This window comes from Cibotium barometz, chromosome 19 (assembly GCF_041138505.1).
Source record: "Cibotium barometz isolate CiBa-2024 chromosome 19, ASM4113850v1, whole genome shotgun sequence".
Classification (NCBI taxonomy): Eukaryota; Viridiplantae; Streptophyta; class Polypodiopsida; order Cyatheales; family Cibotiaceae; genus Cibotium; species Cibotium barometz.
Window position 1 is genome coordinate 53535824 of NC_141064.1, and position 25503 is coordinate 53561326.

Here is a 25503-nt window from a genome sequence, read left to right on the forward strand (position 1 = left end):
AATATGTCCACGATTGTGCCTATCTTCAAGTCAGGGGATCCCATGCTTCCTGGGAATTATCGTACCATCATGTTTGGTCACACATTGGCTAGATTATATGCATCTGTTCTTGAGCAGGAGTTGAGTAGATGGGCAGAGAGAGAGGGCATACGTGCATCAGGGCAGGCAGGGTTCAGGAGAGGTTTCTCCACTCTTGACCATATCTTGACACTCAGAGCTATTATTGAGGAGGGCAGATTATATGCCCGTATTGGTATTACCGGATCTCCGAAAGGCTTTTGTTGTGATGCATGTGGGAACAGCATTGGGGCAGTTCTTATGCAAGAAGAACATGTGATAGCCTATGAGAGTCGTATTTTACAGAATGCCGAGAAGCATTTACAGGTTTATGAGAAAGAGATGCTGGCTGTAATTCTTGCTCTTTCTTCATGGAAACACTATTTGCTTGGGGTTGATTTCACTGTGCAGACAGATCATTAGACCTTGCGTTATTTCCTCATGCAAACTAAACTTTCTGAGAAGCATATGAGATGGGCCAACTTTCTGTCTATGTTCCACTTTCAGATTGTTCATGTGGAAGGCAAAAAGAATGTTGTTGCAGACGCCTTGTCACGCAAGCCACAGGTCTCAGTAGTTTCACTTGCTTATCATCATGAGCTTGATGAGATGAAAGAGCAGTATGCTCAGGATAAGGATTTTGGAAGGGTCTATGATAAGATGTCTGAGGGTCAGCGGCATGATCATTATACTCTCAGGGATGGCTTTTTGTTGATGCATGGTAGACTGTGTGTTACGACTCAAGGTTATGATTGAAAGTCATGCTCCACCGTATGCAGGTCATAGAGGTATTGATGCCACGGTAAAGGCAGTAGAGGCTTTCTTTTATTGGCCGACCTTGAGAAGAGATGTTGATGCTTTTGTCAGGCAATGCATCGTATGTCAGAAGGCGAAGTTGGACCGTCAAAAGACACCAGGGTTACTTCAGCCTTTACCTATTCCAGATAGACCATGGGAGAGCATTGCCATGGATTTTATATTTGATCTTTCGAGGACACAAACGGGGAATGATGGCATTTGGACTATCATATGCATGTTCAGTGCGTAAGACGAGCAAAGTTGATCACATGGTGAAGTTGTTCCTGGCGAACATTGTGAGGTGAAAACAAGAAAAAAAGACCATGCCTCTATAGCCCTTCACCTCCCAAACTTTGAAAAGACTAACACAACGGAGGCACCACCAGCCACCGGCTGGAACACTTCTCTCAGTTCACCACACCACCCACACCATAAAGACAGCATAAAACAGGGGCACCATAGACCAAGATAAACACCCAGCAATATATTCCCAGTCAAAACATTTCATACAAGCTTCTCCCGACACAGAAGCCTTACTCACACAACCATACAAAGACTCAGGCCTGGATTTACTGCCAAGGGAATTCCACCACGGCCACACCACCTCAGGAATTACGACCTTGCGTCTGACGACCAAGCCTTTGCAACCACAAACACATCAACACTTCGACCTGTCACTGCCGAGGATACACCACATTCTCAATCACCACGAACCTCTCGCCTGCGTGCTGCACCAACCACACCAGAAAGAACCCGGCCACTCTCACTCTTCAGAGGGCGCCCCACCAGCTAACCCTCAACTCTCTCTGCAGCCCATCACTTCTGTGTGTGTCGCCAGCAGCAGCTACCCAAACATCTCTCTCTCTCTCTCTCTCTCTCTCTCTCTGTGTCTGTGCTGATCCTCTGCCAGCCACTTCCTCACTTCCTCTGCAATGCTACCGACCCCACCAGCCAAGCAGCAACACTGTCCTCCTCTTCCAATTGGCACCCGCTCGCGCTGTCCACTGTCGGCTTCACCTACGCGGCCCACACCAGCCCACGCTTTGCCAGCCTGTCACCTTGACGCCACTCTGGTCTTCTTCGCCAGCCTGTCCCGTTGCTCCAGTCACCGTCGGCTGTACGTCGGTGTCTCCAATCGCCCGCAGCCTCCTTCTCAACCACGTCGGCCCTCTAGGCGGCTCCCCGTCGCTACACCAGCAGCAGCCACGCCTTCTCTCCTTGCGCTGTCAGCCACCTTACGCACTTCTCTGCGCCAAACACTGCCTCTGCTATTCGCCCAGCCTCTGCTCCTCTCTATTGCAGACGGCCATCACCTCGAGAGCCACCAACAGCAGCTCGACCACACTCTGGGGCCTTCTCCTCTCGCCAGCAGCAGCTGCAGCACCTTCGCTTCGTCCGAGAAGCCCCCAGCTCTCTACCAGGCGGCCTTCAACTCCCAACGTCGGCTCTCTCTCCGCTCCAGCGCTTCTGGCTGTGCCTAGCCACACACCACGACCACTTCACCTCTCCTGCACCTGTGGCTGCAACTCCAGAAGAAGCCCAAACAAACAAGGCGGCCTCCTCACTTTTCAGTCCTCGCCAGCTTCTCGCGTCTTCCTTTCACGTGGTGGCCGTTGCGCTGGCAGCAATGTTGGCAACCAAACAAGCAGCCATGTGGCCTTTCTCATTAGTGGCCACGACTACTATTTTTTTAAATTTCTTCTAAGGCCTAGAAGATGGCCATCATCACTCTTTCGCTCCATCCAATGATTTTGTGCCATTACTATCCACATGTAGTCGCGCTCTCTCTTCCATTTCACCATATACAAGGTAACATTGGCCCCATAATCTTTTAACTGCTCCCATGCTTCCACACACATTCAAACACAACCTGCTAGTGCCCATTGTACTTGGGACGCGCACACAAACAAGCGACCGAGCAGCTGATACCACACTCCAGCAAACCACGTTCTGGACAAGCCTGTAACAAGCTCACAGTCAAACCATCCACCCTGTACACCTGGCAGCACATTCAAAAGCCAAGTCTTCACACATGTCATGCATCCATATGTACACAAGCCCAAAACACCTCTCAGAAAAGCGCCTGACATACTTTGCCAACGCCCCCCATCTGCTAGAGCATTCATGCTCAGCAGCAAAAAACAAAGTCCAGTAGCTATCCACTAGGATCAAAAGGAAACATCTGTAACTGACCATCCCATTTTCCAGCATCTTTTGAAACCAATGGCTGTATCACTACATACCAAACATGAACCATATGTATCAGAAAATCATTTCCATTCACTTCACCCACAACAAACCTCCTCGTCTTCGAAACCTGTGGCATTGCAACATTAGGCATCCAATTCATCAATACCAGTGAAGGCCAGGTTCCAACATTTTGACCTTTCTGCACACAAAAATCCAGATCCTTCCCATGAGCAGTGTCTACAAGCACTTCCAGCTCTTGTACTTCAGGCATCTCTTCACAACCATACAGCTCAACTGGTTCAGAACCCTTGTCATCCATGCACTTAGCCTTTAGCATTTCAGCAACACGCAAAGAAGCCTTAGTTACACTTTCAACCATGTTTGCATCCATCTCTACCTCTGGCTCCTGTTCATCAAGGCTAGCAACTTCCCAGATATCATCCTCAAGCACAATACTCACATCACAATGCTCCTCATCAGCCAAATCTACATGCATACCTTCTTGAATGTTGCCAACCCCCCTGGTATCATCGTCCAAAGAGTCCTCAGCACATAATGCATCAAATGGAAAAACATCCATATCCTTCATCGCAAGTACCAAACCACCATCAAGCTGTCCAAGAAAATCCATAATAATAGGATCTTCCTCCATGCTCTCCACATCCGCATCACAAACCATCTTCGCTTCACCACAAGTCTTTACCCCATCCTCCTCCCTTGTAGAATCTAGCAAAGAATCATCCTCAAAGCATCCTCTATCTAGCTCCTCTTCCTTCTTATCATCAGCCAATCCCAAGGCATCATCCTCTTTGCTTCCATGTGCATGCATGTCATCCATATCCGAATGCAAATGATCTCCAATAGAGCCTTCCAAATCACTGTCAGCCATGACGTCCAAATCCAAAGAAGAATCCACTGGCAACTTCTCATCCTGCTTTTCATCCAACACCTGCTTCTCATCCACCTTCACCTGCTTTAAAGACTTTGGAAAAAAATCAGAAGGCACATAAAATATCCCCCTTTGCACCTGTATCGGCCTTTGAGGCTCCTGTCTAATCAAACTTTGCATAGGACTCTTATCCACCTCAACCAAATTTACATGCATATCCCTTGCAGACACAACACCTTCATACGGATAAATACCCATCTCCATCTGCTTCAAAATATTGCCTTCCTTTTCTCTAGCAACCCTAACTGCATCATCAAATGACTTGGGATTCTTTAACTCAACCCTGACCTTCAAATGGGATAGCAAACCATCAATAAACAAGATCTTTTTCAGAAACATAGGAGGAACTTCCTGCTTTAATGTCATACACCACTTACTCCAAAGACATGTGAATACCTTCACAAAATCATCCAGTGATTGCCCATGGACCTGCTTCAAGATGCTCAACTCCTGCCAAAGCACACTAGAATCCTCCGCTTGCTGAAAATGCTCCAAAAGGCCTTCTTTCAACCTGTCTAAGGTCAAAACACCATGTATCTTACATGCCGCATCCTGTACTTCAAAATCCTTAAGCCAGCTTCGGGCATCTCCCTTCAAGAAAATCTTTATCAGCTTCAAAACCTGCTCTTCATCTGTCACATGATTGCTAATGCATGCCAACTCCATCTGCTCCAAGAAGTCACACACATCCTCACCCTTCCTGCCATGAAATTCAGGATAAGACCACATCATGAAACCTGTAACAATCCCTGAGCTCTCCTCACTGGGACATACACCCTTCTAGGCAAAGAACAACACCAGAGCTCTCCTCAGTGGGGGAACCAGAAGAATGGTGAGGTGAAAACAAGAAAAAAAGACCATGCCTCTATAGCCCTTCACCTCCCAAACTTTGAAAAGACTAACACAACGGAGGCACCACCAGCCACCGGCTGGAACACTTCTCTCAGTTCACCACACCACCCACACCATAAAGACAGCATAAAACAGGGGCACCATAGACCAAGATAAACACCCAGCAATATATTCCCAGTCAAAACATTTCATACAAGCTTCTCCCGACACAGAAGCCTTACTCACACAACCATACAAAGACTCAGGCCTGGATTTACTGCCAAGGGAATTCCACCACGGCCACACCACCTCAGGAATTACGACCTTGCGTCTGACGACCAAGCCTTTGCAACCACAAACACATCAACACTTCGACCTGTCACTGCCGAGGATACACCACATCCTCAATCACCACGAACCTCTCGCCTGCGTGCTGCACCAACCACACCAGAAAGAACCCGGCCACTGTCACTCTTCAGAGGGCGCCCCACCAGCTAACCCTCAACTCTCTCTGCAGCCCATCACTTCTGTGTGTGTCGCCAGCAGCTACCCAAACATCTCTCTCTCTCTCTCTGTTTGTGCTGATCCTCTGCCAGCCACTTCCTCACTTCCTCTGCAATGCTACCGGCTCCACCAGCCAAGCAGCAACACTGTCCTTCTCTTCCAATCGGCACCCGCTCACGCTGTCCACTGTCGGCTTCACCTATGCAGCCTACACCAGCCCACGCTTTGCCAGCTTGTCACCTTGACGCCACTCTGGTCTTCTTCGCCAGCCTGTCCCGCTGCTCCAGTCACCGCCGGCTGTATGTCGGTGTCTCCAGTCGCCCGCAGCCTCCTTCTCAACCACGTCGGCCCTCTAGGCGGCTCCCTGTCGCTACACCAGCATCAGCCACGCCTTCTCTCCTTGCGCTGTCAGCCACCTTACGCACTTCTCTGCGCCAAACACTGCCTTTGCTATTCGCCCAGCCTCTGCTCCTCTCTATTGCAGACGGCCATCACCTCGAGAGCCACCAACAGCAGCTCGACCACACTCTGGGGCCTTCTCCTCTCGCCAGCACAGCAACTGCAGCACCTTCGCTTTGTCCGAGAAGCCCCCAGCTCTCTACCAGGCGGCCTTCAACTCCCAACGTCGGCTCTCTCTCCGCTCCAGCGCTTCCGGCTGCTGCGCCTAGCCACACACCACGACCACTTCACCTCTCCTGCACCTGTGGCTGCAACTCCCGAAGAAGCCCAAACAAACAAGGCGGTCTCCTTACTTTTCAGTCCTCGCCAGCTTCTCGCGTCTTCCTTTCACGTGGTGGCCGTTGCGCTGGCAGCAATGTTGGCAACCAAACAAGCAGCCATGTGGCCTTTCTCATTAGTGGCCACGTTGACTATTTTTTTTAATTTCTTCTAAGGCCTAGAAGATGGCCATCATCACTCTTTCGCTCCATCCAATGATTTTGTGCCATTACTATCCACATGTAGCCGCGCTCTCTCTTCCATTTCACCATATACAAGGTAACATTGGCCCCATAATCTTTTAACTGCTCCCATGCTTCCACACACATTCAAACACAACCTGCTAGTGCCCATTGTACTTGGGACGCGCACACAAACAAGCGACCGAGCAGCTGATACCACACTCCAGCAAACCACGTTCCGGACAGGCCTGTAACAAGCTCACAGTCAAACCGTCCACCCTGTACACCTGGCAGCGCATTCAAAAGCCAAGTCTTCACACATGTCATGCATCCATATGTACACAAGCCCAAAACACCTCTCAGAAAAACGCCTGACAACATCTTCAAGTATCATGGCATGCCTTCGTCTATCATTAGTGACTGTGATCCAGGATGACGAGTTTATTTTGGAGAGGGTTGTTTGGCAACATGGGTACAACTCTCAAGTTTTCATCATCGTTTCATCCACAGACAGATGGTCAATCGGAAGAGGCTAATTCCACAGTGTTAGATCTTCTTAAGTGTTGTGTGTCAGAGCACAAGCAACAATGGGAAAAGTATCTTTCTTTGGTGGAGTTTGCTTATAACAACACCGTCCATACCTCGACGGGCAAGGCGCCTTTTGAGATTGTGGAAGGAGGGAAGAAGGTACCACCTATTTTGCACACAAAGGATAAGATCTTCGAGGCTGACCAATATGTTGAGAACATGGATGAAGCTTATCGGAGAGTTAAGTTGGCACTCCAGAAAACTCAGCAAAAGCAAAAGAAAGCAGCAGACCGTCACAGACGTGCATTAGAGTTTGCATTGTGCAATTGGGTTCTTTTGCGATTTGAGAAAGCTAGGCTCAAAAAGATGAAGGGTAAAGAGCGCTTATTCCGTAAGTTGAACATGCGCTATTATGGACCTTTTCAAGTATTGGAAAAGATTGGTGAGGTGGCCTATTGTTTGAAGCTACCAGATCACTGGAGGATTCACAATGCATTTCATGTGAGTCTACTTAGATCTTTCCGTAGGGATGTGCCTGAGGATGTATCAGATGAGGCTCAGCCGGAAGTTGAGGAACTTGATGAGGTTCTTATTCCAGAGCAGATATTGGCACATAAGGAAAGAAAGGTACGAGGTAAAGTTTCCCGTCGTTATCTTGTGAAGTTCAAGAACTATTCATTGATGGATGCGAAGTGGATGGAGGAGGGTGACTTAGCAGATTCACCTCAGGTATTGCAGCTTTATCTCGATGCCTTTGAGTTGGAGCCGACTCTTGCTACAGCTCATTTAGGTTTAGCAGAGCATGGGTCTGGAGCATTGCCTGATGCTCAAGAGGGGGGTAGCATCTCTGCTCCCTTGATACACACAGGCTCAGATGACATCTAGAGGTCGCTTGGTGCAGCTTTTGTCTCACCCAAAGGTACTGATGGCTGACAGTACATCTGTTTGTGGGACTTCTATGATATATGTGTACTAGTCACATTGGATGTTGTGATTGTGTATGGTTCACAGTGGTATACAACTTGGACTATTACCACACCATTGGTTTGCAGTGAATGTTGCTACATATGCATGGCTTAGAGAGATTGGGACGCTGATCTTGCCATATTGTACTTTTTCACTTTGGATGTCTTGCTGTATCACCAGATTGCAATCGAGGATGCTTGCCATTTTTCAAGAGGGGGGTATGTCATGACCTTGTGAAATTGGTACAGCACAAGTGTGAGCATGGTGGTCGGTGAGAAAGATAAACAGTTAATTGTTCATACTTGGGTGCCCGGACAAAAGGTTAATGTGTGGACATTCCCAAGTGTGAAGGGGGACCAAGGGAATAAAGTTTTGAGTTGACTGAGTACAAGGTTATTAGTTAAAAATTAAGAGATATTTAGAAGAAATGATGCATTTTTGACACCTCAGTGTGGGGATCTCCCCTCATGAAGGAGGTGCCTATTTCACATGTGTGGAGGAGTTTTAAACTCATAATTAATGAGTTATTTTTATCTCTCCTCTCTCTAGTTTCAACTAGATCCAAAAAGTAAGCTGAACTGACCAAAAAATGGTCAAAAATTGACCAAACTGATCTGGAAAGTTCTAGAGTCAGTTTGCTTGGTTAGAGGCTCACTTTTTCCTATAAATAGAAGCCTCCCCTTTGTAAAAGCTTAATGGTGTTTGGGGCTACTCCATTTTTGGAAGTACACGCCTCTCTCCCTTATTCTCTCTCTCTTGCTTTTAGAAAGGGCAAGGCGGCTGGCAGTGTGGAGAGGGTCGCTTGAAGAGATTCGTACAGGGCTGTTTTTGGCCGGTTCTCTCCATAGGCATATAGTCGGGCTGGTGCAAGCGGCTGCAGTACAGCTGGCGTAGGCGGCTCTGCAGGAGAGCGGGTACAAAAAGGGATGGGCGGTCGATAGGACAGTAGGCGCGGCCTGAATCTCTCTCTCTCTTTCTCTCTCTGCTACTAGTTGAAGCCCAAAACCATTTGCTCCCTTGATGATAGATGTCATTCTTCCCCAAAAAACTCATGGGTAAAACTTGTATGCCTTGCAGATGCAAGATGCTAGATTGACTGCTAGGATGACTGCTATGCTGATGCAAGTCGTGTGCAACCCTATATGCTATGCAAGAATGTAGATGGATGGGTTATTGATGTATGCCTAAGGGGAAACCCTAAGGATGGCCTGCAAGATCTTGAGAACTGGATTTAAGTCAGTGGAAGCGACTAACATATTGGCTTATTGAATGGCTTACGGAATGAACATGAACTAAGGCTGGTTACCCTGTAATGCTCTGATACCAATGTGACATGCGGGAGATTGATCGTAGTAAAACAACCTTAGGCTAAACTAAACTATACTTAATTATACTTGAGAGATAGACAATGGTGTCAATGCAATGCAATGCAACTATATTAAATCGATGAGTTGCAATGAAGATTTGTAAATAGATCTATGCTTTCCCTAGATGAGTATCTATCTCGGGAAGAGAGATAAGCTGAATGCGGATGATGAATGACTGTTCCCGTCTCCAATGCTGAGGTCCACCCTTGGAATGCTGGCTTTCCTCTATGTAGGAGGCAGGAGACGATGGCGGAATGCTGAATATACTGAACTGTTGATGATGATGCTGAACTGTTGACTCCTTTTGCTCCCTAGGAGGGAAAACGCTGAGAAGAATGCAAGATGCTTCGATGCTCCATGACTGAAATGATGAACTCCTATATATATTGGAATTTGGATGCTGGTCAGGTACTGTACAGCAGTCGGCTAGTTGTGAGGGACTCCATGACTACATTAAATGCCTAAAATACTGCTGTTGGCTGCTGAATACTGCTGTCGGCTGTCATAAATGCTCACGACTTCATAAATGCTCTACTACTGCAGTCGTCTGCTGACCAGGTCCTGTCGGCTGGCTCCACAGTCCACAAACTGATGTGATAAATGCTCTAAATGCTGTACCTGCTGTTGGTGCTGTAGAAGCCCCAAACACGTGTTATATGTTGTAAATTCTTGGATAAATGGATTAATGCTTATGGATGCCATGTCACTTGTACAACCCATAGGGTGTGCACGTGACAAACATGGCACCCAATGTGGTAAAGCTAGGCCGGTGGGAGAAAGTCGTGCGGTGGTAGGAGATGATGGCTCTAATCCTCCTGCAGTGACGCAGGCTTGGGCGGGGACCACGAGGTCGAGGGCATGGGGCTCTAGATAGCTGCATGACTCTGTCTAGTGTCACTCCTGAGAGAAAGAAAGTTGTGTTAACGTCTTCAAAAGACCAAAATGATCTATGAGACCAGAAGGTTACATCATATCCATTAGATACATCATCCTGGTACAAAATAGTGATAAAGAAAGATAACAAAAATCTTGAACTATAAAATCTGATCTAGGTACATGAGCAGAGAGCTCTCATATCACCCTAATAGATCCCTCATGGGCGGTTGTGACATGGTGCTCAAGGTGGTGAAACTGAGCCGGTGCAAGAAGGTCCTGTGATGATGGGAGATGATGGCCCGGATCCTCCCGTGGTGGCATGGCCATGGGCGAGGGCCATGGGGTCTGGGGTGTCGAGCTCTGCATAACTCAGTGGCTCTGTTGAGTGTCACAGCTCTCGGTCGAGCTCTTGCACTAGCCTGTGGTCCGGGTATGGTGGGTGGATCGGCCCTCGGAGCATAGTCACAGGGGACAGAGGGGACGGACCCTTGGAACGGGGGGACGTCGTCCCGGGAACACTGTGGGACGGGGATGGACGGGGACGGACGGACGTCCCTAACTGGGCGTCCCTCACGAGGGACGGCGTTCCGGGGACGGATCCAAGAGGGGACGGTTGTGGGGGACGGCTGCATGGGAACGCTTGCAGGTTACTATTTGGGCAATGGTCACATTTTTGACCTTTTTTTTTGGCCGTTTGGGAGGGGCTTTTCATGGGCCTTTAGCCTTGGCCCATAGGCCTTGAGCCTTTGAGGCTTTGGGCCTTGGCCTCTCTCTTGCCTCCCTCCCTATAAGAAGACACACACACACTCCCGATTACACTTCAAGCTTTAGCTTCACACGGTGGTAGACTACATTATGGGGTCTTTGGAGGCATCACAGCTTGTCACCTCATTCTCCATTCCACCTCGTCCTATTGGGGCAGATCATACATACTTGGCATTTTCACTAGCCGGATCACCAGTATCACCAGTCCCCCACATACCGACGCCACACACTACCATCTACTTCACACATGACATGGCAGACATATACACTGGCAGAGTAGAGGATGGGCTCCTACTCATGGATCCCCTGGCATCTATGGATACCATTACAGCCCAGCTCGCATCACTCCTACACACGGCTGCATTACAGAGCTTCCCACATCGTGTACACTCAGGAGAGCCTGTGAGACCTGGGACTATGCCCCAGAACAGATGGTATGATGACGAGTGCAGAGCCCTATACTCACGACTCCGCATACAGAGAGCTTTGGGAGCCATCACAGAGCAGGAGTCGAGGAGAGAGATGAGGAGACTTACTCGCCGCAAAAGGCGGGCCTTCGCAGAGATACAGGAGCTAGAGATCTTTCATTTCTTCATGAGTAGAGATAGCCCTGTCTCATGGCGGCACTTTAGAGAGCCCCGGACCCCGACACCTATTGCAGACCCACAGACATGGCACACATATGCAGAGGGTCTATACCATGCCCCACAGCAGCCACCTATACCTCAGCCACAGGAGCCTCGACCTACCACAGCTAGCTTCTTTACCCACTCGATGGTACAGGAAGCTATCCGCCGCCTACAGCATGGACGGGCCGCCGACCATATGGGCCTGCAGGGTGAGCATCTCATATATGCAGTAGATTCTTTAGCTCCTTTTCTTGCACACCTGTTTAACAGGGCACTAGCAGAGGGTTTGCCTGCGGAGTGGACGATGCACACCATTGTGCCGATTCACAAAACAGGGGATATGCTCGATCCGAGCAACTACAGGACGGTTATGGTTGGCCACGTGCTGGCCAAACTCTATGGTGCAGTGCTGGAGCAGGAGCTTAGCTTATATGCTGAGCGAGCAGGTTTACGCTCATCAGGGCAGGCAGGCTTCAGGAGAGCTTTCTCTACCACTGACCATGTATTCACTTTGAGATGTATGATTGATCAGGCCAGAGTGAGGAAGAGAAAGCTCTATTGCTGCTTTGTGGATTTCCGCAAGGCATTTGACACAGTACCACGAGAGAGGCTCTTTCAGCGCCTGCAGTCTCTTGGCATACCAGCAGATATGACATGGGGCATCTATGCATTATATGAGCAGGTTTTTGGGCGAGTCAGATGTCCAGGAGGTATGTCCGAGACTATTGCTAGCACCATTGGTGTGAAGCAAGGATGCCCACTTTCCCCCACGCTATTTGGGTTATACATTGATGAGGTGGCTGACTTCATTACACGGGGAGGCGGAGATGGAGTTGATTTAGCAGGTACCTCAGTACATATTATGCTCTATGCTGATGATATTGTATTAGTGTCTGAGTCCCCAGGTGGTCTACAGCAGCATCTACATGCACTCCATGATTTCTGCACACAGAGGGGTCTTACTGTGAACCTTGGGAAAACCAAGGTTATGGTCTTTCATACATCGAGACAGGGCAGGAGTCAGCTGACATTCACTCTCGCCGGATGCCAGGTGGAGGTGGTGACATCATACGTGTACCTAGGGGTTACCTTCTCTGCAGCAGCCACACGCTTTACCATGGGTTCAGCAGCCAGAGCTAGATTGACACGGGGATATGCAGCATTGGCTATGCTAGAGAGACAGTGCCACCAGGCGCATTTTCAGGAGCCCCGGACGAAGGGGTGGCTATTTGACACATTAGTCACACCGGCATTGATGTATGGAGCAGCAGTATGGGCGCCAGGCCTTGCTACCCATTGGTGGACACAGATAGAGAGACCACAGGCTCTCATGATGGCACGCATGATACGCAGCAAACCGTCAGTACCTCATGACATTATCCGAGCAGAGTTTGCTGCGCCTCCTATGATGGTAGAGGCCATATTTCAGACTATATGCCTGCTAGACAGATTCAGAGAGATGCCACAGGACAGATTATCATACAGAGCTTTTCAGGCATCTAGACAGTTGGCTGAGGCAGGAGACAGAGGATCATGGTATGCACAGGTCACACATTGGTTCTCACAGCATGGCCTAGACATGGATCATCTACCACCATTCCAGTATGACAGGGATGCACCACATATCCGTCTCTCTCATAGTGAGAGGAACAGAGTATTGAGACAGGATCTATGGCAGCTCTATACACGAGAGACATGGATATCGCCTACACAGCCTCTTCCACCGAAGATGCTATACTACAGAGATCACTTCATGAGTATCACTGATGATGGATTTATAGAGAGGCCTAGATACATGGAGGGCTTTTTACCACACGGCTCCCGAGTGGCTATTGGTCAGCTCAGAGTTTCATCACACCGATTGGAGATTGAGACTGGCAGAGCAGCACGGATCCCCCGAGAGGAGAGGGTATGCAGATTGTGCAGAGAGGAGGTGGAGAGTGAGGAGCATTATGTATGCAGATGCAGAGCATATACAGCCATCAGAGAGAGATATCCCATTTTATTCAGAGAGCCACATTCCCTACGCCAGATCTTTGAGACAGCAGACCAGCGCATACTGGGGAGATACATTCTAGACATACAGCGCCACAGAGAGACATTATTACAGGCTCAGACAGCTCCAAAGGGGGGGCGACAGACACAGATTACTACATTTTTTCAGAGATCCATACCCCTCCCAGCCCCTACACGGCAGGGAATTACTCTCCAGAGAGCAGAGACACTTAGAGCCCGCAGGAGACAGAGGACACCTGGCTTTCGGACACCACGCCTATACCAGAGAGAGATGACAGAGATCAGAGCTCAGTTTCACAGAGAGGGTGCGGAGCGACTGGCTCGCTTCAGAGCACACCCAGGCATGTTCTTCAGGGAGCTGTGGACACCCCCTTCACTGATGTATACCATTTTATACCCCCAGTATGGTACAGGATGGAGCTAGCTAGGTTGCATATCATGATTGTATACTCCATGCATATAGCTTTGCATTCTCCTAGTAATAGAGCTCCATCCCCTGCACACCCAGATTCAGCTTTTTTATTCAGTACTTTTTCATTTTGTTGGGATGACAGAGGATAACCCCATACAGGTACTCCGATTTGTCTCATAGGCCGAGTTCGGTCTTTTGGAAGACGTTAATAAAATCTTTCTTTCTTTCTTTCTTTCTTTCTCTCTCCCTCAAGCGGCAAGCCTCAAGGGCCAAGGTCTCAAGTTTCAAGCTCTCACACAAGCAAGTTGTAGCCTCTCAAGACACTCTCCCTCACACATACTCTCTCTCAAGCTTCACACACACACACACACACACACCCCCACCCATCCTCACACTCAAGTTCTCCCTCAACTTTCAAGGCTCAAGCCTCACTCACTCTCTCTCTCTCTCTCTCAAGCTATCAAGTGACAAGGAGGCATCCATCATCCATGGCATCCTCCTCATGGCAGTGGCTCTTCAAGTTCCAACTACCCGTAGAAGGACGACGGGATGGACATGGTGAGATGAGGTCAATCACACCCCATCCCCTCATGGAGGTGGTGCACAACCATGGACATGCAAGCTTTGCCCATATAGGCGAGTGGGTGGTACTGACAAAGTAATTTTTAAGTGCCGTTCCTACCCCCGTCCCCGTTCCCTACATATGGCCGTCCCACCGTTATCGTCCCCCCGTTATCGTCCCCCATCCGTTGTGACTATGCCTCGGAGCATTGGTCTGGAAGAAGTCGGTGAGAGCTCTCCTCGAGCAAGCACAGTTGATCTAGATCTCACTATGGACTCCCTATTTCTGTAGAGCTCTGGAAGAGAAAGTCCGAGGCATCTCTGATCTGGGAAGTCCATGATCTTGGAAAGTGGTCCAAACCCAACTTGGAAGAGGCAATGGAACCTCCCCCAAATCTAATTGTAAACAAGGCATCGACATATGTAATGATCCTCTCGAGCTCTGACAGAAACTCAGGACACAGACCTTTGTATAAATGTATGCTCTTGTGTGTGTGCGCGCGCGCTCGTGGAGTGTGTCTGTGTGGGAGCATATATTATTACCAAGTTCTACACACACCATTGGGCACTGATGACGTTAGTGGGAATGTCATAGTATCTAGTCTATAGTATGCATGATGGAGTTGATGGTTTTTTCTTGTGGATGACTACCATGAGGTTATAAATTGCACTTTGTTATAATAAGGTGAATTTGGGCATGTTCCTGGATTCATCTAGGTCACACACACCATTGGGCACTGATGACGCTAGTGGGGATGTGGTAGTATCTAGTCTATAGTATGCATAATGGAGTTGATGGTTTATTTTCTTGTGGATGACTACCATGAGGTTATAAATTGCACTTTCTTATAAGGTGAATATGGGCATGTTCCTGGATTCATGTATCTAGTGGAAGCTCCCATAGCCTGTGCCAATATTTCTCTGTCTGGAATAGAGCCTCTGTCACTATCGGTGCAGCCCAAATCTCTGCCCGCACAATCTCATGTGGCACTGATGGCTTACTCCTAATCATGCGCGAGATCATCGCCACTAGGGGTGTCTCCACCGGCTTTCACCCATCATATACCTTCTCTGTATCTGTACCGGCTGGCTCTCTCCTCTTGTCTCCTTGTGTACTATAAGCTTGTAGTATAAGCTTGGACCCTAGATGGGCGCACCATACAATAGTGCAGGTTTAACTAGAGTATCAAATAGCCAAAGCTTCGTACTCAGCTTTTGAAACTGTGTCTGTGAGCATTGCCTCTCTAGCGAGCCAAGGGTTGCATATCCCCTCATCAATCTAGCCTTCGAAATCAGCCCCAACAATCCTAAATTAGTAAGGCAGCAAAAACACAGAGTACATACACGTGTACAAAGATTTTCCCTTTCTCCATTACTTTATGACACTTTTCCCTCATCACCTTCCAAAACTGGCTACATGCAAGGTGGTAGCCTTCAGGCCTCTAGGCCTTTCCATGTACTATGGCCACCCAATGTTACAATTTGAAAAAAAGAACACCTAACCAAAACTCGTATAAAATTTTCACATAAGAGTTTTTTCTTTTTACCAATTAAAGCATCTCTTTCTTTGGTTTTTTTAAAGGAAAAAATGGAATGCAACTAGAATGGAATCAAGTATGGTGTCCAGTGGTGCTAAAGCAATCTTGCCCATCTAGGGTTTAGATTCTTCCTTGTATCTTTCAAAGAGGTTTGACAACCATGCCGATCTATATTTGTGGCATCCTCTGTACTCTATGTTGCCCTTGGGTAATGTATGTACAAAAATTTCCTGATCTATGTGATCTTGAGGATATTTTGAGATGGGTCCCTTGGTGCGAATCCGGCAATGAAATGAGAATCCTGTGGTGAAGGGTCGCCGAAGATACCCACGCGTGCGTCGAGGAAAAAAATGGAACAAGGTGTTAGAGTTGTTTTCTGAACTCGGGCATAGATCTGGTTGATTGACCTTGCTGGTCCTCAACGGATGAGTCCATGGCTCTTTTATATGGATCTGTTGGTTGATCTTGCTGGTCTTCAACGGAGAGTCCATCTGGATTTTTATAAGTGAATATATTTTCGAGTACTACGAGTTAGGAACTATCGAAAAGGTCCCTCAGTGGACAGGTGGTGAGCGTTCTAGTTGCCAATGATGCCATAAGTACACCGATGAAGGAATGATTGGAAATTAGAATTCAACCGGATATTTTAGAGGATTACGATGAGTGATACTATGCTTTCATTAAAAGATTGTTTTAAAGTCAGCTGAATCTGTGAATACAACATAAACCATTACTAATCCTTCACACTCAATAGTAGTATAATTTATTTCAGCCTCATCTGATTGTCCATCTCGTGTGCGCTTCACGTCTACATATGTAGACACACGAATCTCTGTGTGTGTGTTTGCAAATCTCATGGAACACATCATTGGTGACATCATACTCAATAATTGTCACGTGCACATACGTGGCCATGTCTAATCCTCATAGTTCATCCCTGATTTAGGCATCATTTTAGGGTGGTCTAGTATCGCACTAGCAGGATCATACAGTTCAAGCAAGCAAAAGCTCCACAAGTAGACCTAACGGCTCAGCCATGCATCAGCCATTTGGGTGGTTCTATCCCCCCTACAGAAGGCCGACAGCATTACATCAGTCGTAAGCATCATCCGGGCCGGCCGACCACCATATTCAGTATATATACCTGATTTACTTGGGTCGTGGACACATGGGACTGGCCGATGGCAGGCCGGGCTGGTCCAGGGCTCAAAACAGAGCCTACATAAAGGCTAGGCCAAGTCCATTCATAGCATCTGATCCCCATTCAGGTGCAGGTCCATTGGCAGTCAGTAAAAGATAGAAAGTCAGTCAGTAGAGGGTCATAAGTCCATCTTTTGGGAAGGCCAAAGGTCTCAGCAGTTGTGCAGACATCATCACCTTTTTGTATGATATCAATATTCTGAATACACACTTCATTTCTCTCTTCTCTATCTTATCTTTGCATTAAGCATCAACATGTCCCTTAGTAAGTAAGCTTAGGGCTGTGATTAGTACAAGGCTTCTGCGCATGGGACATTGGTATTAGAGCATCAGGCTTAGCCCAACTAAGCACTAGTAGTCCCAAGGAGGTGCACAGATCCTAACGAAGAGCACAGCTAGGGTAGCAGTCATGGAGCGGGTCAGCATTACGCAATGCCAAAGGAAGGCAGCTCTGGGAGTATATGCTCAAAGGGGCATATTAGTTAGCTCTCAGGAACATTTCCAACAGGCAGGATCATCTCTGCAGAAGAAGACCATGGATGTGTTTGGGGAAAGGCCATTGAAGGCATGGGGACAACAGTGGAACAGATGCACATTTTTTAACTAGGCTTGGAGTGGATATGGGAAGCATAGTCACCAGAAACGTTTCGGGGTTTCGGGGCAAAACGTTTCGGCCTTCGGCTAAGAAACGCCAAGGTTTCGGTTTTTTTTCTATATAATTTTGCATTGCTAAAGTTCCAAACAATTGGAACTTTTAACGTTTTGAGAAACTTTTTTTTTTGAGAAACCAAAATAATTAGGAGTTTCTAAAACGTTTCGAAACGTTTCTTGCGTTTCGGGGTTTCTCACTCTAGAAACGCGTTTTCATGTGACTATGATGGGAAGTGCAAGGTTTTCAGCCTAAGAGTCAAAGTCAAAGTATCAAAAGAAAAAGTAGTCAAAATATGAGAATAAAAGTAATCACAATTCAAAGTCAGAAGTCCAGTGAGGAAGGATGAAGGTTTCCAACCCATCATCAAGTTTAGTAGGAGGGGATGTCATGTGCATTGTGCACACACATGGCCACGGCTAGTCTCCATAGTCAATCCCTGATTTAGGCATCATTTTAGGTTGGTCTAGTAGGGCACTAGCAGGCTCATACAGTTTAGAAGCTCCACAAGTAGACCCAAAGGCTCAGCCATGCATCAGCCCACATGTTCTCAGTTTTGGCCATCATTTGGGTGGTTCTATGTCCCCTACAGAAGGCCGAAAGCATCATCAGTCGTAAGCAACATCCGGGCTGGCCGACCATCATATTCAGCATACATACCTGATTTATCTGGGTTGTGGACACATGGGACTTGCTGACAGCACAGGTCAGGCTGGTCCAGGGCAGAAAACAGAGCCTATATAAAGGCTGGCCAAGTCCATTCATAGCATCTGATCCCCCTTCAGGGGCAGGTCCATAGGCAGTCAGTAAAAGATAGAAAGTTAGTGAGTAGAAGGTCATAAGTCCGTCTTTTGGGAGGGCCAAAGGCCTCAGCAGTTGTACAGACATATCATCATCTTTTTGTATCATATCAATATACTGTATACACTCTTCATCTCTCCTTTCTCTCTTTGTCTTATCTTTGCATTAAGCATCAGCATTTTGCTTAGTAAGTAGGCTTAGGGCTGTGGATTAGTACAGCGAGGCTTCCGCGTATACAATAATAACCTTGTTGACGGAACCAAACTTTTCTTTGAAACGGGGATGAAAGTGGCCTTGGATCTGACACTACTAAACTAAACTAGGGCATGCTCTACTTTGCAGAAGGGGGTTGGGAGAGGGGAGGGATCCGTTGAGGGTGAGAGTTAGAAGCTCCACTCAAATTGTTTGCCTCAACATAATCTAATCTCTTTTTTATCTTTATGCAGCTATTGATCCAAGTCATACAAGCATATGCAGATGCCCCAGCTGTCCTTGTCCATGGAAAGGCTGGTTCTCAAACATTCAGGATGTTACCCCTGCCTCGTTTGTTTCTGGAAGCTTCAATGGTGACAATCCCCTCTTTAACTCCAAAGTTGGAAACAGATGGCATGGATGTCAAGAAGGTGAAATCGACAGCTGATACCATAGTAAGGGAAGCCCTTGTGTCATACTACATGCTGTGCAGAGAGAGAGTTTTGCGCAACATGGGAGTCGATGGTGGTTCTGAGAGCACCCTCACTTTGTTCTTCAGTCCAACAGAATGTGAAGGGAGTTGGTGGCCAAATCTTCTGGCCAGGATACCTTTTCAACATCTTGTTCACCACATGGAAAAACGATGGCTTGACTTTGAGCATTTATTTCCCCAGGTATGCAATTTTTTTTAAAAGGAAAAGAAGCTGAAGAGTATATTCAGAACACCCTTTAAAAGGAAGGGAAGCTGAAGAGTAATCCCCTTTTTGGGAAGATATTTTATGCAGTGGCTAAGCTTGGCTGCTGCACTATTTCCGGAACGGCTTCATGTCCCAGCTCTTCTTGAAGGCCTGATAGACTCCTTCAGTTGCTTTAGTGAACTTGCTGAAGGAGTACCTGCGATTGATGATCTGGAGTGGGCGGGAACCTTGATCACAACCTCAGAACGTTTGAGAAATTGGTCTAGGGACAAGGGTCTAGGGGGAAAGGATACCCTCTATGAAAGCCTACAAAGTATGAGCATCAAAAATGTACAAGTCCCTGAGAAAGCTTTGGTTTTGACAGTGGATTTGGCCAGAAGAGCAATGAGAAATGCTTTGGTGGATCCATTGCCTGCACTTCAAATATTGAGTTTTTTCTATCTCAACTCAAGTAGCCGTGAAGAGCAAGACTATGGAGAGCTGGTTGAGTATCAGGTGCTAGTTATAAAAGAGCTAGTTCCGAAGCTTTTGGACCTTCAATGTAAGCGGTGTCTGCAAGATAAATTCTGCATATGGTTCAAAAGCCTTCAACCTCTTCTGAGACAAACACTACTCCCTGCATTTGTTGAGGTGATTCTGGATACGTCACAGAACTTGAAGGCTAATAGTGAGACTGGGTTAGTGACGGCACAAATCAAGGCTCTGGTCTTTGAATTAGATACCTCAAGGATAGGAACTTACAATGATCTTGTGCAACAGCCTTTGACTTTACTAGCCTGCAAATTAGAAGTATATCGAACACCTTTACTGTCTGTTGTTCTGAATGTCCTTTCCGAATTACTTACGGTCAACCGCAGAGTTTGTTTAGGAGTAGCATCAGATGGGGTGGCAAGAGAACATACTTTGAAATGGGAGGAAGTTACCTCAGCTCTGATGGCTCAAGACAGGTGCTTTTCCTTGTTTTAGCTTCATTTTATAAAATGCATGTCTTGAATTGTGCATTGTGTGTGTGTTTGTGTGTGTGTGTTGGGGGGCGATTTTTGCAGTAACACTTCTCTATTCAGTGCTGTATGCCAGATACTTCTGGAAGCATGCTTGCCAAACGTTGGCTTTGGTGATGATGTTAGGCCCGGACCATTGCTTGAGGCTCGTAAGATGATATGCGGATTTCTTTCGTCTTTTTTGGAAACAAATCATCTACTTCTCAAACTTCTACATTTCCAGGTATATCAGAGCATTATTCATGGTGGTTTCGTCTCTGTGTTATGCCTAACATATAGGGTCTTAAGCAGCTCCAACTGTCTAGGTTTTCAATTGATTGTTTAGACTATGCAGATTTACATTCAAATTTTAGATATGCATTTTTTAGGCTCATGGTATGTAAATCTGTGAATGAGTAGTCTCACTATTTGAGTGTTTAGAAGTTTGTTCGTGATGCTAAAGGTGGAGAGAGTTGCGGAAAGGGAAGGGTTAGGGCTCATCTAGGCATGGTTCACAAGCGGGTGCCTGCCTTTTTAGGGGGTTAAGTTGGCACCACGTCTGGCATACAAAAGCAACACTTGTTAAGCATGACTGCTGAATTACCTTCACAGCTGGGCTACAGCTATTCGATAAAGGAAATGGCAAATTGTTTGTTTGTGTCGGTTTCTTGTTAGTGGCCACATGGACAAGACCTTACCAAGTCTCTCCGTTCACCTGCCCATAGTGTCAAGCATCTGCCGTGGGTGGCTGATGGTTGACGCAATCCTTGGTTGATGTCTCATGCGAGCAGTTGGAATAGAGATCACCTTGTCAGCTAGCTTTCTGACAATCTATACAAGATGCAAGTGAGAAACCATGACAGGGCAATAGAAGCAACACTTGGCAGTTGAAATGGGCATCATGTTACTATGAAGTTGTGTAGAAAGCGTTTTTTCGCACATGGGATGCACGAGACACCTAGCCAGATCTCTAATGGTTGCATGGAGCTCACAGACAGTGATTTCATATGGCATGATGCTCTTTACATTATCCATACAATCATGTAAAAAATAGAATCAAACAACATAGTCTTGTCAATGCCTGGAGGCTAGTACTTAGCTAAGGTAACATTATGCAAGACTAAAGAGAAGGTTTGCAAGGAATTTTAAAATGTATGAAGAGTGCGCTTTTTGAACGAGCTTCAAATGCTTGTGGTGTCGAAGGGGAAGGTCTGGTATGCCTCTATTCGAGGGCCAAGGGTTATGAGTCACCAAATAGATATGGAGGAGTTTCTTAAGATCCATCTTGATATGTAGGCACAAGTTCCAACCCTGACATTTAGATATAAACAAAAAAAGAAAATTTAAAAGCTTTATTGTTTAAGCTGCATCATGAAAGTGTTAAAGGCTTTTTTACTCAAATTATATGCTTGGAAAATTTTGCAGGGTTATGATCCACAACTTGTCTCCATGATGGTGGAAGGTGTTCCTGCCATGGTGCAGTGCCTTGCATTTGTGCCAGAACTTTTGCAACAACAACAGCAATCTAAACAAGTTTTCACCATCATCCTCATTGCAAACATAGCATGCACACATATGGAGCTCCCTGAGTCTCTTGCAGCTGTTCAAAAGGTAGTAATGCTTTTCAATGCCTTTGAAATGGATATTAAAACACTATGTACTGCTGTGGGGTTCTTCGATGTGCTGGGCTTTAGATCCCTTCCGGTTAATGTTACAACCCCTCGGATCTCCTAAATGCAAAACATGAGTGATTAATACAAAACCCCTAAGAGGGGTGTAGGCTAACTCACCTCCCAACCATAGGTTCTATGCTTTGAACCACCCTCGAGCCAGGGGCTAAGGTTTGACTCCCACGGATCCATGCCTGTCCTTCGGCATGCCGATCTACTATTGCTATAAATAACCAAACTCTTATAAATAGCAAGTACACATGGATTTATTAATAATAACCTTAGTCATCCGTATTAGCTTGCTTTCTTCTAATCCTAGGGCTCCCCTAACCTTGTTGGATTAGGCCCACTAATCCCATGATTAGTAACCAAGTACATAACATACTTGCCCTCCTTAGATGTTTCCACAGTTTGAAATAAAATTTGTCTAAAAGAAAGAAAATTAGAGAATCTATGCTATAAACTAGCATCTCTCTCCCAAGTCAAGTCTTGGAACATAAAATAAGTCCTCAACCTCAACAAACTCTTGAGGAATTACAATGCTATCCTTAGCTCCCAGCGTCTCTTTCAGCCTACGACATGAAATACTTGGCAACCGGAAAAACTTAAACTACATGTGACAATTGACTCCATGCTCTGGTTCACATGTCTCTCTCTCCACTCATAACTTTGTCATAGGAACTGGCTGGATCTCTAGCCACTGCTCATATATCTATTGGATACCTGCCACGTCAAAAGCATAGCCAATAAACTGTACATCTGCCACATTGGAGGTGTGGCCAACAAAACTAGATCAACATCTGCAACGTCAGAGGCTAGTACACCTGCTTCAAAACCAAGGTGAGTAAAACATTAGTTTTACTATCCAGTAAATATGAGTTCTGGATAACTATCCCATCAGAGGCTAAAACATATGCCCGACGGAAACTTGTAAACCCACACATGTGATAGATTGTGGTATCCCATACAACCAGAACCTACCTCACACACGCCTTACAAATCCATCGCTCCTCAGCTCGTAAGTCTTTTGAAAGATTACCAAAGATTGCTAGCAAACTCTTCCGGCATACAAACTGAACCTTCTTGGGAGAATAAATCTATCCGAAAAAACCACTGATCTCAATATTAGCAAGATCTGCTCTGAGTCTGGACCTCTACAAAGTATATGTACGCACATCAAGATCCCTCAGAATTGTCTCTGTGAAGCAAAGAAGCTTTAACAAGCGTCTAGTAAAGCATAACCACTTTACCTGCATGTGGTAAAGCACAACTATTTTTCCCAGAACATAGACCCAATCATAGTTGCAAATACCAAGCAACTACATAACACTCTCTCTGGTCATCTGCAATCCACAATCACATTCTTCCTTCCTTCTTGTAATTGATTTCCCAAATCAACTACTGCTTCCCTTTGGTCTAGAAATCCACCAAATAGGAATATAGATGTATCGAGGAACCCTACATGTAGCATATGCTAGCGTTCCATATCACTAGGATAAACTCCATACAAGACCCCCCTTTAGAAAAGATAAAGTTGGAGTGATCAATTCCTTCTCAATCCTACCTTGACACAACTAGACTCCCACCTGAAGGACATGGACTTTTAGGTCAGCCCACCACATCAAGAAGCCGTACATACCACTTCTTGATGCTTCCTCTTGAGGCTACTGTAAATGTAACACGTCTACAACAGTCCTACCCCAAATAAGATCTTGAGGCTATCGTAAGTGTAAAACACTCATTCACAACAATCTCGTCTCAAGTAAAACTGTGCTTGTAGCAACTCACTGGCGTAAAATCATACTTGGAAAGGCTACTCAGATCTTGAGTATTGCCATAGCTGGACCTTGTGAATCTCAGTCCAAAACAGAGGAGGATAGTCTTGAGGAATGCTACATTTACCTAGAATACTACCGTTTCTCGAAAGAAACAATAATCCCACTATGAAGTTGCTAAACTCTCCCAAGGAATCGATTTCCACCTTTGTATTTGTGCAGTAGAAATTTGAGCCCCAACCAGCAGATAAAATCCTTGGATGAGGTAGGAGTCACTAGTATGTTAAGCCTTTGTGTAGGAATTCAGTTTTATAAGAGTGTGTGCTTTTGTGTGTGTGTTTTTTTTAAAAGCAGCTCACCATTTTAAACTAAAACAGGTCGCTTTTTATTAAAAATAACTTTGGGCCCCTTCTATATGGAAAAAACTACATGTATAGCTCTAAGTCCCCTTTTAGCTTCAAAAGCACACGATTGGCCAAAAAAAAACACCCAATCTATTCCCGGCTCACGCACATGACTCTCACTCTATCTCTAGCAGTGATCAGAAAGTGACTGACATCGTGAAAATCTTCACGCACAGCTACATACCACCTGCTGCCGTTCTGCAGGCCTTGTACCACCTGCTGGCTGCAGCCTGGATGTGAGAGAAAGTCATGCAAGGCAAGAGAAACAAGAGGATTAGGGTTTCATGGGGTTCTTCAACAAACCCTCCATACACATAATCTCAAATTTTCCCCCTTCCAGAATCCATGTAACCTAACATGTCAGCAGAACCCTAAAACGCATAACTTTTTTCTTGAGATGAGAACTTAGCATGGCGTAGAGAATACCTTGAGACGAGTATGCATCAAATCGACCTTAGCACAAAAGCGTAGAGAATACTTGGATCTTGCGAATCCATGGAAAGCAAAACACAAAAGCTTACTGAGACCTTCTCCCATGCATTGTGTCACCTTCCACGTTTAGGTGGCTATGATACCAAGTGTTACAACCCCACGGATCTCCTGGTGGTTAAGAAAGAGATTGTGGACTGGCTTGTGGTTCCTATTCCCATCTCTGCAGAAGGAAGAAGTAGAGATAGTGCAGTAGAAGTAGAAAGGAGTGACCTTTCAGTGTATGAGCGTCAAAATGATGAGAGAATCATGGGGAAAGCCATCCTTCCCACCTCTTACTGTCATTGGAGGAGAACAGACATATGTATGTCTACCACCAAATCCAAATCCAAACTTGCTTCCCTAGTCGCAGCTCTTTGCCACAAGAAGGCATAATCCTTGTACTCAACAGGAACCAACCCAATAGAAACAAACAACATGGCCCCAACGAATGCCACATATTTGCCTTGTTTGAGGTTGTTGAAACCTAGTTTAACCCTCACAATAACAGTCTCAATTGGTCTTTGCAGTACAGCATGAAAACCTAGTCAATTCTTATTCAAAGTGAAATCATGAAGGGTATTGGAAAGAATACTTTACGTACCTGAAGAAATGAAGAAAGAAAAAAAGAAAGCTAGATATATCAATAAATCCATGAGATGTCTAGCTTATGGAAAAGAAAACAACCTAGATACTTATATGAGAAACAATCATGTGATTGGAGAGCTACAAGGTAGCCATGTGGCTGTAATGCAAAGGCCCTAAGATATATGGGGGAGT

General features: G+C 46.2%; 1 protein-coding gene across 4 annotated transcripts in view; it reads left to right on the forward strand.

Annotated features, from left to right (window-relative positions):
- Positions 1 to 25503, forward strand: part of LOC147628739 (uncharacterized) — a 140642-nt gene that overhangs the window by 88208 nt on the left and 26931 nt on the right. For 3 of the 4 annotated variants that reach the window (XM_086813974.1, XM_086813976.1, XM_086813977.1), the window contains 4 exons: positions 18983 to 19402; positions 19514 to 20373; positions 20491 to 20650; positions 21832 to 22017. In XM_086813974.1, coding sequence (XP_086670100.1) covers positions 18983 to 19402; positions 19514 to 20373; positions 20491 to 20650; positions 21832 to 22017 — 1626 coding nt within the window. The remainder of the gene's footprint in view (positions 1 to 18982; positions 19403 to 19513; positions 20374 to 20490; positions 20651 to 21831; positions 22018 to 25503) is intronic. The other variant, XM_086813975.1, reaches the window with a different exon arrangement.